Below are 16982 nucleotides of genomic sequence, written 5' to 3' on the forward strand. Positions count from 1 at the left end.
TAAGACTTAAAATGGACTTAATATAATTTCTTTATATAAAAGGAATAATAATCTATAAAATGTTTTATTGTCCTTCACCAGTTACCTGCAGACTGTTAATTAATACATGCAACATGTCAAATGAGGAGGATTTTAAAAGGTACAATTTTGAGATTATTTGATGAATTACATGCTGTGAATGACCCAAAATAAACTTCAGGGAAAATAAGAAATGCAGGTAAATGCATAGAGTTTACGTACTTTTGTTTTTTCTCTTGCCTTTTCCTTTATTCTCATGGTTGATTTCAGCGTACACTGGAGTGGACTCTAAAACCAGATACATGTTAGCAGACATGCAACAATAATGTTAAACGTTCATTATTATTATTATTGTTTAATGTAAATGACTGACAGTATTTACAGAGAAACTGTGTAGATGATGAAGCGCAAAACAACAGTAGCAGAAAAAGAAAACAGAAAAACTTAGAACAAGAACAAGAAAAGGAAAAAATCTCTAATGTTGACGTTACATGGAGCAGCGTTACTGTGTTATAGGTGTGTATACACATGTGTAATAAGAAAGTAGAAGAAATAATATTGATTGACTGACTGTACCTGCAGTTCCTGTCTTCACTTCAGAGTAAACACAACTCTCCTCTGGTTCATGACGCCTCCCTGTTAACACACTCACATTCATCCACTAAAACACACGAAGGTCAAAACCTTCAGAGCTGTTTTTCCTCCTTTAAACAGTGTGTGTGTTGGTGTAACTCACTCTTTTTCCCAAAATGTTTCAGTTCAATAAGAGAGTATGTGCCATCTCTGGATTCATCTGCATCTGAAACATTTCATAATTCCACATCAGTCACTTGTTACAAGTTTTCTGAAATCACATCATTTTTACATTTTATTTCCTTTCAGTGGGTTTGATAGACTCATAGAGACAAACATCATCTACTGGAAATAAAAGAGAATAAAGAGAAGATAATGGTTATTCCATGATTGGAACAAACATGGAATATTCTATAAAAATATTGTTTTCTGAACTTTTTAATTTTTATTTGTTTGTTTATTCTTATTCTAATCAGATCATCGATTTTAAAGGTTAATAAAAAGTTAGTAAAATAAAAAGTGTAAGTCCTGACCGTGGAGAGGAGAGCTGTACTGGTTAGTTTCATTCTGGTTGACTCCAGGATGTGAACTGGAGCTCTGACTGCTGCTCTGTGACTGGATCCACCTAAAACATCATAAATACACAATGTTTAACACAGAAAAGTTAAATAATGAGGATTTATGTTGGAGATGGGGTTAAATGAAAGAATGATGTACAGACCTGATGCAGCATAAATCTGTGAAAAAGACATTAGTTGTTAAAGGACTTTGTAGGTCATTTTGTTCTACTGCTGGTTTGTTGTATAACATCAGAATAACTCTGAATATTTGGTTTATTAAAGAGTAAAAAAGGTCTCACCCTTGGACCGTTTGCAGAGACACAACAAGAGCAGGAAAATCAATAATATGATTCCAATAACTGATCCAACCATCAACAGCACAGGAAATGAAGAGTTTTCAGGTCTGGACACAGCTGGAAACACAACAGAAAGTAATAATGTTATTTATATGAAGGGTTTAGAACATAATTCTCTCAGTGTTTCCAGAAAAATAAATGTGATTTCAAGCTTGAACACATTGAAAAAAAATCCAGATCTACAGTAAAAACTCATCAACAAACTTTTTGTTTCTCCTGCTTTGAGCAGAAAAATGATTTACAAAGTAAAATGTATGATAGTTTAATGCTGCTTACCTGTAACTGACATCCAGCTCTGTTGTGACGTCTTTCCTGCATGTTGACACTTGTAGAAACCTTCGTCTGACTGTGACACTGCAGAGATGTTCAGCTCCTCTCTGCCATCATGTTGGAGAAGTTTGTCATTGTGATAGAAAGAAACACTGGAAAGTGTGTTTTGTTCTCTCAGTCTGCAGCTCAGACTGACAGAAGCTCCCTCAGTCACAGGATGGACGGGGCTCACCAGGATGACACCATCATCATCATCTGTAAAGAAAAGTCAGTGGATATTAAGTTCAGTCGAATCAAATCTTATTTAAAAAGCACTTTTTATACACACACACACACATACACACACAGTCATGCCCAAAGTATTGTAAAGCCTGACAGCAGCAGGCAGGAATGAGCTCCTGTATAGTTCCTTCAGACAGAGAGGTTGGAGGAATCTGCTGCTGAAGCTGCTGTTCAACCTGTCCAGTGAGTCATGGAGGGGGGAGGACACATTCAGAGACTTTTCTCTGAAAACTGTTACTGTGGAAGTTTTTGCTGTGATGTTGATGTGATGTTTAGTTCAGTCAGAGATTAGAAGTCAGAGTGTGACTTGTTAGATCTAGACTGGATGGAAACATCATTCTTGTCAATATATTGTTGATAAAACTTGATAAAAATCTAAAATCTACTTTGAGCTCAGTTTTCTGTAAACAGATCAGCTCTGTTCCACTACAAATGATCCCAATGAACAAGTTTTACATAGTTCCAGATATGACTTCTTTTTGTGGCATTTAGTCATTCTTTAACTAAAACACGTGATAATGACCATCTTAAGGAACATTTTGATGTCACAAATATTTAAAAATTCATCAGGAAGAAGAAATATTTATTGTTCTATAGTTTTGTGAAGAGATGAAGTGAATGAAGTAAAACCTACAGTCAAGAGTTTGATGCTGCTTTGTGATGATGGAAGAGAGAGTAGTTTATTTAAAGAATGGATTTATATTTAATCTGCTGAACACAGAAGGAATTAATCTAGCAATAATAAACACAAAATCATAGGATGCAATCACGAGACAAACACTGAAAATCCATTTCTATATGGAAATGACATTAATGATAAGTGATACTTAAAAATGAAAACAAAGCATCATAACATACTCTGTACAGTGATGTTGACTGTGTTGCTGAACTCTCCTGATCCAGACTCACACCAGTAAACTCCACTGTGGTACCAGTTCATGTTACATGAGGATCCAGTCATTCTCCCCCAGGAGGAGCAGCGTGACAGATGATGTGTTTCTGTAAACCTCATCACTCTCCACTCAGCAGAGTTTCCTCCACAGTTCAGTGAAACAGAGTCAGATGTGAAGTGTTGAACTCTGTCAGGATTCACTGTGAGAGACGCTGCTGGATGAACATCTGAAAAACAAACATAATGAAAGGTCAAACTTTGTAAAAAAATACTCTGCAATATGTTTAAAAACACTAAAAATTATTTTTAATTTTGATAAATACTTCAGAGTGAAAGTATTAAATGCTATTAGTGGATAAGATGTTTGGAATAAGCATGAACGGATGATTGTAAAACCTTAAAAGTGCAGAACCACAGATACCAGTAGGCAAGGTCAGGGTTAATGGAGACAGAAAGCAATAAACAGACATTCAAACTGACCTTCAGACCAGACAAATGTGGGTTGACTGTGATTAGTGGAATAAACACGGTCCACTCTTCCAGCTCTACACACATATCCTGCTGTGTGTGTTTGTCCATGAATGATGTAGGAATCATGTTCAGTCCCAGCAGTGCTACAAGGCAGCAGATCATAACTGTAGCTGTTGTTTAACAGATCAGGAACAGCTTTATACCAGTAGAACCTCCATCCTGCAGACGGAGGTTTAATCTCACATCTCAGAGTTACTGAGGATCCAGGACTCAGCCATGATGGAGACACAGAGAGGACAGGCCGGGGTTTATCTGCTGGAGAGAGATTTTATCTGAATGAAAACATGTTGGACCTTGTTGACTCTTAACTCTGAATAACATTTCTCTACTAATGTTATCATTTGTGTATTTAAAATTTCTATATATATTTAAAACATCTACAATCGTTCAGATAAACTGTTCAAATAAAATGCAAATAAAGGAGCTCATCTCAGTGTCCAAATAAAGACAAACAAAAGTTTTTATATTTGAGTCGTTTTTTCTGCTCATACAACAAATAAAAATATGTTTAAATCTGTAAGAATTTAATCAAATGTCAAAAAGTTTGTTCTCCTTCATTTGAATATTAAGATGTGTGATTTTGGGTTCAGCTCCACCAAGGATTAAAATTATAACAGTAATAAAATAATAGAATAAATTTAATTGTTCTTATGAGATCCAGCTTTGTCTTAAAGAAACACTGTTAGGTATCAGGTAAGATATACATGGAGCTGATTTAACAAAATTTAATAATTAGGGCTGTCAAAAATAATGTGTTAAAGGCGTTAATTAATTTATGTAATTAACTGTATAAAAATTGTTATGCTATTAACACATGCATGACATGACAAGCCCCATACATCCATCATTTCTCTGTTATGATGGTGGGACGTGGGAACGAAGGATGGAAGAGATCAGCCGGGTGGCTGTATGGATGGACTTGAGAATAAACACAGGCCTCCCTAATTCATATACTACACACATATGCTTGCATGCACACACACACACACGCACACACACACGCACACACACACACACACACATACACACACACACACACCCACACACACACACAGGCTGAGTAATCAAACCAAAGCTTAACATTCTATAAAAACCGACATTTACAGACAACTATCAGCCACCAGTCCATAGCTTTTCTCTCTCCTGCTCTCATTAAAAGACTCAATACAACGTTCACAGCAGGACTCTATTATTCATATGATGATATGATTTCATGTTAATCTGGAACTACATGATTGTGTCATTTTGTCAGTAAATAATTAAAATGCCAGTTTACCATAAATATAATACGTTAAAATCAATATTTGCTGCAACAGTAAAAACAAGAAGTGGTCAACAGCAGCTTCACCTGATGTGATTCTACTAACAGAAAATGAAAAAGTTGACTCAACTTACACAGATAGGAGACTGTCAATCTTTAAAGGTGTTCCCAAACTTTATCATGCAACAGCCCACATGTAGAGGTATGTTTGGTCCAGAAGGACCCACCTCAAAAAAGTAAAGTGTCTTTTAGTCTACTAGTCTGGGTTCTGTGTGACCTGTGGAGCCGTCCCGAGGGTAAGAGCTCAAACAGGTGGTAACCGGGGTTTATTGTTTATTGTTTTATTTGGATCCCCATTAGCTGCAGCAGCTTCTTGTTGCTGTAATTAACCATCTGCTTAAAAGTCTGTAAATTAAATAAAAATTAGGGCTGTCAAAATTAACACGTTAACAGTGGTAACTAATTTATTTAATTAATTGTGTTAATATTTCAACGCAATTAACGAATGTGTGACAAGCCCCATACATCCATCATTTTTTTATTTTTAATTTTTTAACCTGTGCTGTCCAGCATCCTAGAAAGCAGAATAATAGTCTGGTGGCACCAGTGGGCCAAGATCAGCAGCCGCCGGCCCCACCAGGTACCGTGCCATCCAGGGCGACCCGAGCGAAGGACCCAGGGTCCCAGTAGCCCAGAGGCAGCAGCACTCCCCCTCCACCCCCCAAAGGTAGAGGGCCCGCACCATGCCTAAGAGAACCAGCCCCCCCCCAAACAACCACCCCGCATGGGCCAGCACCCACCCCAATGCGCTGTACCCATAAGCCCTCACTGTCACACCTCCCACCATGCCCAGTGGGGCACGTCCCAGGCGGACCACAGGACAGCGAAGTATTGTTGTTGGAAGGATCTTCTTTAAAACAGTAGTTTGCTGGTGGTAGACATGGTTTATACTTCAGTTAAGTAGGTGCGGGTCTAGAAAGGTTTTGATGGGGGGCCAGGCAGGAACACTGACCTTTCTTGTACACACAGGACACAAACTCCAGATTATATAAATAAATATATAAATTATATAAATAAGAGGAAAACAATGATAATGTTGTTGGAAGTGTTTCCTTCTTGTTTGGATGAATCAGATGAAAACAGAGTTAAAATGGATGAAAGACGTCCAACTTACCTGATACAGTTACTGAGACGACATCACTCCACTGTGTTAAATAAAACTCGTCTCTTCTTCCCCGGCAGCTGTAGTCTCCACTGTCAGTAACTCTGATGATCCTGTGTTTTCTGGATGATGGAGGTCTATTTAACCTGGTTGTTCTCCATTCATACGTCCACTGAGTTCCTCCACCTTCCTGGATCTCACATCTGGCAGTGATTGTCTCACCTCTGTATATCTGAGTCCAGCTGGGCTGCAGGACCACTGTGGGCTTCATGGAAACTGTTCATACAAACATGCAGTTAGAAAACTTACACACACAGAAAATCTACAGAAATATGACATGATCTTTAATTTTTCATATCAACTCTGTTTCGCATATTTATTTTCTACATCTGTGGTTTTCAGACTTAATCAAATATTTATTTATTTACTTGAAACTTTTAAAATAATTAACACACATACTAAAAAAATAAATCAATGGATTAAAAAAGTAATTTAGTTTCCACTAATGGTACATTTAAACTGAAAGATTGACAGATAAAAGATTTTACTGAAGATATAAAATGGAGAGAAATCAAAGGATAAGAATAAAACATTTTAGACAAACAGAAAAAATTCTGTCTCCTCTCTTGAACCCGAAGACAAAAAATGTTTATAAATATTTAATAGCTTTAGTTTATGCACCTTTAAATCTTAATGAAACAAAAAGCAGTTTATCAATCTGGACTTGGTGTAACTTTCTTTCCTTTCTGAATTCATTTCCATCGTTTATCTACTGATTGTGGATGTAACTTCATTTACCTCAGTTTAAAATAAAAATGTTCTCTTTATGTAGATAAGAATGAGGTTAGGGCTTAAATTACTTCTACATTAGTTTTACACGTTTAGAAATAAAGTTTTCACAATGAATCTTCTGTCCTTAGAAAATCCATGTTGTTGTATTTAAAAAGAAATTTCTAAACTCACCAGTTTGCTGAATAAAGACTGTGTTACTGAAAGATGTGATAAAGTTTGTGTCTCTTCTAAATCCTCTGCAGCGGTAGTTGCCTCCATCTGAGATCTTGAAAACTCCTCCTGGTTTATCAGAATGTTTGATGTGATTATTTCTGTACAGATTGTAAGTGAATCCTGCAGGAATCTTCAGAGAACAGGTCAGAGTCACACTGCCCCCTGCTGGTAGGATTGAACTGTCTGCTGTCAGAGTGGCTTTGGCTTCATCTTCTGGAAGTTAATAAAAAACAAGGAAATGATCATCACTATGATGATGTAAGTTATCTATTAAAACATCATCAGATCAGAAATAAACTGAACACCAATGAAAACTTTGTAGTTACACGTTAGACACTCTGATCCAACCAGAATCATTAAAACACCAAATGAGAGGAAAGATTTTTGGAGGAATTTTGTCCTTAATTTCAGAAAAATCCACAAACGTATAAAATTCATGTCATGAAGCACTGATGCTGTTTATGAGGCTCTTTGTTTCATCTGTAACAAACCTGGATGTGAAGCATTTCTAGTTCTGAATGTGTAATTTCTAACTTTAGCAGATCTTGTAGGAGACACTTAAACAACTTTTCAGCAGATAGAACAACAAGTCGCTGTTATTACTGATATTATTAACAGTCTATAATGTAAATACATAATAATAAACAATAAAATAAATAAATAAATTATAATAATAAATACCAGATAACCAACAAACTCTGGGGGAAAATCTCATGGTTCAGGGTCAGAGTAGCATCTCATTCCTTTATAAAATCCACCCCATCAATGTACAGAAATGAGAAATGTTTCATTTTACATCCTTGTGTCTGAGAATGTGATCATGTCTACCTTCAGTAAATAGACAGTATCTACATGTAATCCTGAAGATTTCAACTGAATAAACACAAAAAGAAACACAAGTTGTTCTGGAGGCTCATGGTGTCCCAACATCTTAATAACATAATACTGGTTTAACTTTCTATTTACTTATATATGAATAGAATATGAATATAAAAAGAAACTAATGAGATTATAAATATGAGCTCAGTTTAAATAAAAACAGAAAAATAATTTCTCACCTTCAGCATTTGCATCAATGGACGTATGGAGCACTGCAATAAAGATGAAAACCTCAATAGATTTACTAAACTGATGATAAACTGAGACATTTTAGAAAAGAAAAAGCACAGATCAACAAGAGAAAAAAGAGGAGCATTAAAACCAAAAACATTTCTACAACTTAAACAATACACATGCTGTTTGCACACTTCTTCAGTCTAACCTGGACCAAGACACCTGCTGCTTAAACAATCTGATTAACAAGAAACACACAGCTCTGTTCTTCTCAGGCTCTCAGAGAAACACATTAAACCAATGATACACAGTCATTCTCACTATATAGAAATATTTTCTATCATCTGCAGACAGCAAGTCAGTGATGTACTTACAGAATAACCCCAGCACACAGAGAAAAGAGTGATCCATCATCACATCCAGTCCTGCTGCACAGCCAGTCAGAAAGTCTTCTAATGTGCATCAACAGTAATGATGAAGGAGACGTTACATCTGACATGCATGTGAGACTAATGTCTTTCTAACTTCTCTTCTTAAATTAAAACCCCCTCCGTTTCCTTCCTTTTTATCACAGAGCTCAGACAACGTTGGTAGTTTTGACCGCAGCAGTTGGTTGTCATGGTTACATTTCGTGTCCACTGTAGAAACATTTTAGCTGTTTTCATGTACAGAGGTCTGTGTAAGGTCTTAATTAATATAATCTCTAAAGAATTATTGCAATGGCTATTGATAAGGGACGTGTTGTGTGGATGTGTAGTTATTTATGAAGTTGTGCTGTTTGGGTTCAGGGACTGGACACTGATGTGGTAAAGGAGTACCAGTGACTGGGTGTTCACCTCAACAATAAACTGGACTGACCCACCACAGATGCTCTATAGAGGAAAGACCAAACTCATCTCCACTAGCTGAGAAGGTCGAGGTCTTTTGGAGTTAGGAAGTCACTGCTGAAAACATACAACACTGTGCTAGCATCAGCATGTATTACTGTGTGGTCTGCTGGGGTGGTGAATGTACAGAACAGGGCAGGAAAGAACTGAACAGAAGCTGATCAGAGGATCCAGGTCAGTCCTGGACTTTACTCTGAGCCCCACAGAGTAGGAAGTAGCACCACAGCAGCTCATTCATCCTCACAGAAAACAGTTAAAGTAGTTCAGTCTAACCACAGTTGTTATAAATACCTTGTGCTTTTGTCTGCTACCCACTGTGGTTTTCTCCATCTCAGAGCTCTATTTGTTATTTCCCTCTGCAACACACACACATCATTCCTCTGGTGCATTTACAGATCTGTATATAAATAAAAACTCTCATATGTATATAGTGTCGAACCGGCCTGGACTATATTTGAAATCTCTTTCTCTATATTTTTCATGTTTAGTTCATTTCAGTGTTTCATTGTATTGATGCTACAGTCTGCAGATGTTCTCACATTGTGGTTTAGACCCCAAACCGTTGACTGAATGTGTCACTGAGCTGAAGCTAAACATTTTGTTTCACAAAGACAGCATTTACAGCCACAAATTTAAAAACTCTGACAGGTGAGGTGGAAAACATTGATTGTCGCTTCATGATACAAACTCCTGCTGGGAAACATCAGATTGCTGCAGATTAAAGCAGAAAATATTTTGTGAAATTGTAAAGATTCTTATTTGAGATGCCTTTGTTTTTCAGCCATGTTATTATGATAACCTTAAAAGTGTTATCTTCTCAGGAGAAACTAGATAAAATTCTGAATTAAATAATAAAATAATAAAATAAAAATAAAAGCCTGAGAACAAACTGACAGGCCAACTTTCCAGTTCTTCACCACATACAAGGAGGTGTGAGTACAAGAATGACCTCATGCATCACATTCAGCTCAGAGCAGCACGTTTGGTTTGAAACTTCCACTTCCCCATTTTAATCCTGCAGCACAGAAAGAAACATGAGCTCACTGTGAAAACATGGTGCAGATAATCCAGTATCTGTGTGTTAGTGTGTGTCTGTGTGTTGGGGGGGGGTTACATATTTAAAGAAATAACAAAATAAATATATATGGGTGGGCCTGGGGGTGGTGTGTTATGGATCTGGGCTCTCCCGCTATTCTCCTTCCACTCCTCTCCTTCCATCCTTGGTTGTCTGGTGGGTGGGTGTCTCCTGAGGTCGGTGGCGGCTTGTTGGCTGCAGTTGCTGTGTGGCCTGGTCATGGGAGGCGGCTGCCTCTGGACTGTCTTGCCCAGGGGGGCTTCCTGGGAAACAGGGGTGCCTCGTGCTGCTAGCAGCTCACCATCTGGAGGGAGGTTCTCTTCCCTTCAGACTTTCATCTCCAGACCCCTCTTCTTCCCCGCTCTCTCTCTCTTTCTCACACACACACACACACAGACACACACACACACAAAGGGATTTATGAGGAGTGCACGTCATGTGGGTCATCACTGTCCACCGGTCCACCTGGGGTGTCCCCCATGGCATGGTGGGTGGGTTATGAGTGACGTGACTGTGTGATAGTGAGGGCTGGCGGGTGCGGCACAGGGGAGGGTGTGAGTGTGGGGTTATATGGGGTGGAGATTGGAGTAGGTCGGAGAGTGGGGAGGGGGGTCGATGGTGCCCTGGTTCCTGGGGTGTGTGGCTGGAACGTCGGGGTGTGTGCTGGCCTACGCCGGGTGGTATTCTGGGGGGGGTCGTTGGGGGATGGGGGGGCCGCCTCTGGGCTCCTGGGGCCCTGGGCCGTTTGCTCAGGCCTCCCTGGATGGCAGGACCCTGGTGGGACCGGCGGCTGCTGATCTTGGACCACTGGGGCTTGTGCTCCAAGACCGCGGGGGGCTCTTGCTGGAGCTCTCCTCTGCTGCCCTTCGAGTGAGGCTGGAGTCGTCTTTGGGGTGGGGTAGCTTGGGTTGTGCTCCAGGGCTGCCGCTGAGGGCCCGGGTCTCTGGGCTGCCCTGGTCTGCCTCTGACCTCCGTAGAGGTGTGGTCGTATTTGTATGATCTCACTCATCACTCCCCATTACTTATCACTCCTTATTCCTCATCCTCTGCATGCTGACACAGTCACTGAGTTGTCCAGTGGGTTTATACACTGCTTTTATGTGAGATCTTGAATTTCTGTGGTGTTTGATTTTCTTCCGCAGTGAATTTTGTTTTTTGCCCTTGTCATCCCCCTAATGAAGAGATTAAACACCCACTCCACTCACTTGTAACCTTAAGTCCTTGCTCTGTCTGAACACCCAGTGAGCTGACTTTGCGACACACATTGCATCCAAGCTTTTTGTCTCTGGCAATAAGCCAGTTATTCTGTGAGCAAAAATACTGCACTTGATCCTTTGACCAACAGTCTGGCCACTTCTCATCTTGTCTTATGTTATTGTTTATGTCTCATTCGGTAGCGGTGTCTACAGGAACAGATGTTTGTGTAGCAGCAGCCTCACCGTTGAATGCTAGCTTGCAGCATCCGACCTTCATTGTCTGGTGTTGTAAATGATTATTCAGAAGTAGGGGAGACCGGGGATGGTTGTAACACTTTTTGCCGCAACACCTGTAACTCATTGAATTTTTGAGCTACAGTTCTCAAACTTTTATATGAAATACCCACATTTCTTCACTAAAAAAATGCACCAATTCAAAAATCTGCAAGAATATCACAGACATCGTATGTTAATGTCAAACACTTGGTTGTCCTTTGTTACAACCTACCCCACTACTGGGGAGGGTTGTAACAACTGGTCCAAAGAAGCCTAAACAGATGCCACACAGTATAATATGCTTCAAAAATGGATTTATTGAAAAGAAAAAAAGATCCCAAACAAAATCTCTCTCTTTAACTGACTACAGCTCAAATGTTCAATGTTTAACTCAGAAGTGTGTGAATTTGTGTGTGAATAAGCCTACTTGAACAAACTTTCATAACAGTACTATGACTGTCACAGAGCGGAAAGCCCTGATATACCAGCTGTAGGTCCGAGAGGGAGTACTCTATAGGAAAGAACATGCAACAGATATCCCACCAATGAATGTTTTATAGTTCTTTATAAAAACAAGGTAAAAGAGGAATAAAAAAAATGTAGAAGCCAGGCCTCAGTCAAGTCCAAGTAATGGGGTGGCCCTCTACTGGCAGCTCCTATAGGTGACCGGGTCCCTCTGAATCCTGTGTAGGGGACAGGCCGTGACTCAGAAGGCCGGCGACAGGAATTACTCTGCAGGTTTTGCTGTCTGGTCAAAGTAGGGCTACCGCTGTCACGCAACAATCCACAAGCCCAACAAAGAAGGAAAACATCTACCCATGCAAAGCGGAGCCCACACAACCAAAAGAAACACTTAGCTCAGAGGAGGGAGGTTGCCGCACATTCCTCCCTCCACAATTCCCACGGCGCGTCCTGTCGCACAGGCAATTCTCCGGCGTCTGTGCCCACGGCCGTCCCGTCACTCGGTCAGTCCTCACTATCCACGCTCTTGACCCAGCTGGACGTCTCCAATGCGTCCTTGACCTGGTACACGATTCCCCCTGGACCGTCGGACCCGCTGCTTCACACACACTACTCGCGTCTGAAGCCCTGCCACAGTCTTTTCCCTCTGCTCATCACACACACCTGTGACTAATTATCTCTAATGGCAGGGCTGCAGACACACACACACTCACACAAGCAATCTTGTCACCCCTGTGACAACTGCTTAATCATAACTCTGCACTTGTGTAAAAAGATTCAGGTGTGATATTGAGCTTACATACTTTTTGCATATAAAAAACAAAGAAAAAAAACAGGGCTAGTTTGTACATATTTTGTTTGACTATGTTCTTAATCTGAATCACAATACTGACAAATGAAAATTGGTAACCCTGGAGTGCAAGCTTGGTGGCCCCATAGACTACATTGGGTACATTTTACCTACACTTCCTTTGGCCTTGAGCTGCAAGATTGCTCCATGTAGATAATACAAATATTCCCATCATCCAAGGTCTCAGAATCTTCAGCATTGCCTTTCAGCGCTTTTCATGTGTGTTTATTTATTTATTTATTTATTGGTGGGGGTGGAGTTACTGCTGCTTCTTCTTCTGCTTTTCTTTATTCTATTGTAGCTTACTCTGGGAAGATGACTGGATTGCTGGTCTCTCAGCTTCTGCAGTGATTTGCAGTATCTACTCAGTGTTACATGATAGATTCCTGTAACTGATCTCAATGACTCTCCCTTCTTTGGGACCTCATCAGATGCTTTTTTTTTTTAAAACAAAAAAAAAAAGCTGGCAAACATCAGGCTAACATTACAGCCATGATAATTTTTCTTCCGCCTTTCCTCTCATCCAAAGCACATCCACTTGAATATAAATACAGAAGCGAGTGAACAACGGGAAGTGTGGCGTGACGTCATACAGCAAGCGTTATGAGTTAAAACAATAGATTTCTTTTTAGACGACTTTTTTTCTTTTAAATCAGCAAATACAAGCTGTAAACTGTGTTGAGGTCGGAGGAGGGTATACAGACTGCTGAGGAAAGCCTATAAAAGTCCCAGTATGCACTGCACGCTATAAAAAAAGTCTTGGTATGCTAAGGGATAACATTTAAAAGAGCCGGTACTGCATACCCCTGCATACCGGCCCATCTGACACCCAGTAACTCCATTTGACATTAGTAACAAGGCTAATCAGACTCTCCAACCCACAGTCCAGCCCTGCTCAGCCCAGCGGTGCTCTGGATGTGAGAGTGAGTGAGTGTGTGTGTGTGTAACCTGTGGCTGTTGAGAAATAACAGAGCGGAGCGGCTGGAGGAGCGGGCGGCAGTTTAGTTTAACAGCATCTATATACAGAGATTTATATTTGTCTTTGCTGTCCGGGCTAGACTCAAAAAACCCAGGGCTAAAGCCCCGGAAAAATCGGCTGACGACGCCACTGGTCAGCTATAAGTTAAACATAGAAGTCTGAGTAAAACTGCAAATGGCTCTTTTAAATAAATAAATAAATAAACTGACTACTTACAAACGGAGACCTCTCTCTCTCTCTCTCAACCATAGTCATAATTTATTGATTGTTATCGTTTCTAATGTTGTAAATGACACTTCGTGCAGCAGCAAGGGATGAAACTGCAACTTTGGCTCCAAATTGATCTATTACTAAAAAGTTGGGCCAGTCAAAAAAAGAACTGGAGCAGAAACTTTTTGGAACAAACAAACTGGGTTCAGATCCCAGTGAAAATAAAAATGGAAGCTAAGTTAATGGCATAGTGATGGGATGTTTGGCTCTTTTCAGAGAGCCAGCTCTTTTGCCTCAGCTCCCAAGGAAGAGCCAGCTCTTTTGGCTCCTGAACGGCTCTTAATTTAGCATCTTTTGTAGCCCCATAATTTGCCTTAATTTCTCAAAAATGAATCATTTGTGTTTTGAAAACCTGTTTGTGTTCAGCATGTTTATGAGAAGCCTTATATTTGCCTCCTTTTGTGCATTTATTATGATACAAAACCACCTACATTTGTTTAACATTTCAACAAAACTCTTATATTGCACAAATGAACAAAAAACAGCAAACAAATCCTCAAAACAGAATGAGAACCAAACTCAAGAAAGCAGCATTAACGTCCTCAGTGCAGGAAAGATGCCTTATCTTGGATGGATCCGGTTTCCCCTCTCTGAGAGTAGGGTTTGATGACACTATGCACCCACTCAAGTAGTTTGCTCATGGCTGTCTGCTGTCTCACTAGGAAAACGAAGGAGAACCAGCGACTCACAGTCTCCCTGCGCCGCCTACTGGTAAACTTGTGTTACTGCATCTGTCTAATGAATGACTGCCAGCTATAAATTAAGAATATTTCACAAGAAATATTTCACACAAAACTCAAATCATTCCCAAATATATAAATGAAATTAACACTTCATGGGCGCACATTAGTCTGCATCACACACTCATTTAGGAGTTACAGCACAGTATTTTCATACGTACATCTTCAAATTATACAGTGATTGCACTTACTGGTGCATTAATTGTGAGAAAGGTGTGTTGTAATTACTGCTGTGACACTCATGCATACATTAAGTTTCCTTACACTGTGGGAGAAAAGGCCAACATCAAAAGCCAATTTGCAGCAATGTTTCCCAAATGTAATCAGCACGATTGACTGCACTCACATTGCTGTAAAGGCTCTGAGTGAGAAAGAATTTGCCTACGTGAACTGTAAACATGTACAGTACATTCAATCAATGTATAAGTTATTTGTGACTCAAACATGGTTCTTACAAATTCAGTGGCACAGTGGTCTGGGTCAATACATGACTCATTCATCCTGACACACAGCAGTGTCAGTAATAGACAGCAGGCAGGCGTTTTATGTGATGGCTGGCTCCTTAGTAAGTAAATACACGTTGTAATAATTAAAATCTGATTCATAATAATTCTTCTGGAGTAATCTGCATCGGGGGGCAGACAGCTGTACCATCCCAAAAAGGTGTGCAGAATAATCATGTAGTGTCATATACAACGTCACACTGAGGAATGCCATTCCTCTTCTACCTGACCTCCAACCCCCTCACCACGAGGACCCTGACACACAGTCCCCTCCCCAACATAAAGAGTTTCAATGGGGACCGAGGCTGCATGAAGGTGTCATGCAGTTATTTTAATCAGTTAAAGAATTAAAATAAAACACCACACATCACTTCAGATTTGTTGCTTCCTTCACCGCGCTGTTTGTGTCTCTTTGCATTCGCAGAACAGCGTCCACCAGAACCTGACTACTTCGAGGTGCACCATGCACCCTGGGCACACTTCTGTTCGGGCAGGCCATCCCTGCAACCTTTTGTTTATTTGTTATTCCACTACTTTGACCCCAAATAAAGTGTTTTTATGAGCCTCCACCTCACCAACAAGCACCTCAACTTAAGTCTCAATGAAACTATAATTTCTTCTCTTGTCGGTTGTTACGATTAAGCTTAAAATGCAACAGATCAGCTGGTCTGTTTAAATACATAATGTATTCTGCATTAACCATTAAATGTGGGTGTGCAGGGGTCGGGATATAAGCCAATTTCCCTCGTACAAACTTTCAGGAAGAGTGTGATTTAAAAAGGGGAAATTGCTTTCATTTGTGCGTACACCAGGTTTTATAAATCTGAATATATTTTGGGCTTTTGGACGCATGTACGCTTTTAGTAAGGAGCCTGTGCACAGGATGCTGTCCATATCCATATAATTTTATGTACGCCACTGAATTCAGGTGCTGAAGGCGCACAGATTGAAACGTAAGCAGAATGCGGACATTGGCGAAGTCATTCACTTCATCCAGAAGGAGCTGGAAGGACCCGGGAGACTCCATGGTTACAGGTGGATTCACAAAAAATTTCTGATGGATGGCATCAGGTTGAAAAATCCTCATATCTCTGGATCCACATTCATCCGCTCAGCGTCAAGCCCGGAGACTAAACAGAAGGCAGTATTATGCTCAGGGACCAAACTATATTTGGCATGTAGATTCATATGACAAATTAAAATCTGCATAAACTGTTGCATTGATGGGTTTTCCCACAAAATAATTTGGTTAAAAGCAGCAAACACAAGCAGCGAGCCACGTGTTGTTGGAGGCTACTTCATTAATGCCAGTGAACAGGCTGGTGGATGTCCTCGGGTAGTCAGGACAGATTTAGGTACAGAAAATGTCGTTATCATCCAAACCTTCCTCCACCACCATGATACCGACAACAGATATGGGAGTCAGAGTTTCATTGCTGCATCCATTACTTCAAACCAACACATCAAGAGCTGGTGGGGGATCCTTCACAAAGAAGGAATGGAGTTCTGGATACAGTTCTTCGGAGAGCTGAAAGATGAAGGCCTTTTATGGGTGACTTCCTGGACAAATGTCTGGTGCAACTCAGTATTCAGAACATAATTCAGGTAACATTTTAGGACTCTTATGGCCTCTGGGTTTTTGAGTAATAAATATATAAAGTAAGTAAATTAGGTAAAGTAAATAAGTAAAAAAAAAAAGTTCAGGTTTACAGAACTACTCCTGAAGTCGAGTGCATATATATATATATATATATATATATTCATGCACGGCAGCGAGGTCA

The 16982-nt window shown here is 40.0% G+C and overlaps 1 protein-coding gene across 1 annotated transcript in view; it reads right to left on the minus strand.

Moving 5' to 3' along the window:
* LOC121639283 (Fc receptor-like protein 5) overlaps window positions 1-16982 on the minus strand; it is a 51911-nt gene that overhangs the window by 528 nt on the left and 34401 nt on the right. The window contains exons 7-15 of the mRNA XM_041984443.1: window positions 3432-3734; window positions 2918-3178; window positions 1784-2032; window positions 1451-1564; window positions 1313-1328; window positions 1125-1216; window positions 755-817; window positions 595-654; window positions 241-306 (exon numbers count right to left, since the gene is read on the minus strand). Coding sequence (XP_041840377.1) covers window positions 241-306; window positions 595-654; window positions 755-817; window positions 1125-1216; window positions 1313-1328; window positions 1451-1564; window positions 1784-2032; window positions 2918-3178; window positions 3432-3734 — 1224 coding nt within the window. The remainder of the gene's footprint in view (window positions 1-240; window positions 307-594; window positions 655-754; window positions 818-1124; window positions 1217-1312; window positions 1329-1450; window positions 1565-1783; window positions 2033-2917; window positions 3179-3431; window positions 3735-16982) is intronic.

The sequence above is a fragment of the Melanotaenia boesemani genome, chromosome 5 (genome assembly GCF_017639745.1).
Source record: "Melanotaenia boesemani isolate fMelBoe1 chromosome 5, fMelBoe1.pri, whole genome shotgun sequence".
NCBI classification, from domain to species: Eukaryota; Metazoa; Chordata; class Actinopteri; order Atheriniformes; family Melanotaeniidae; genus Melanotaenia; species Melanotaenia boesemani.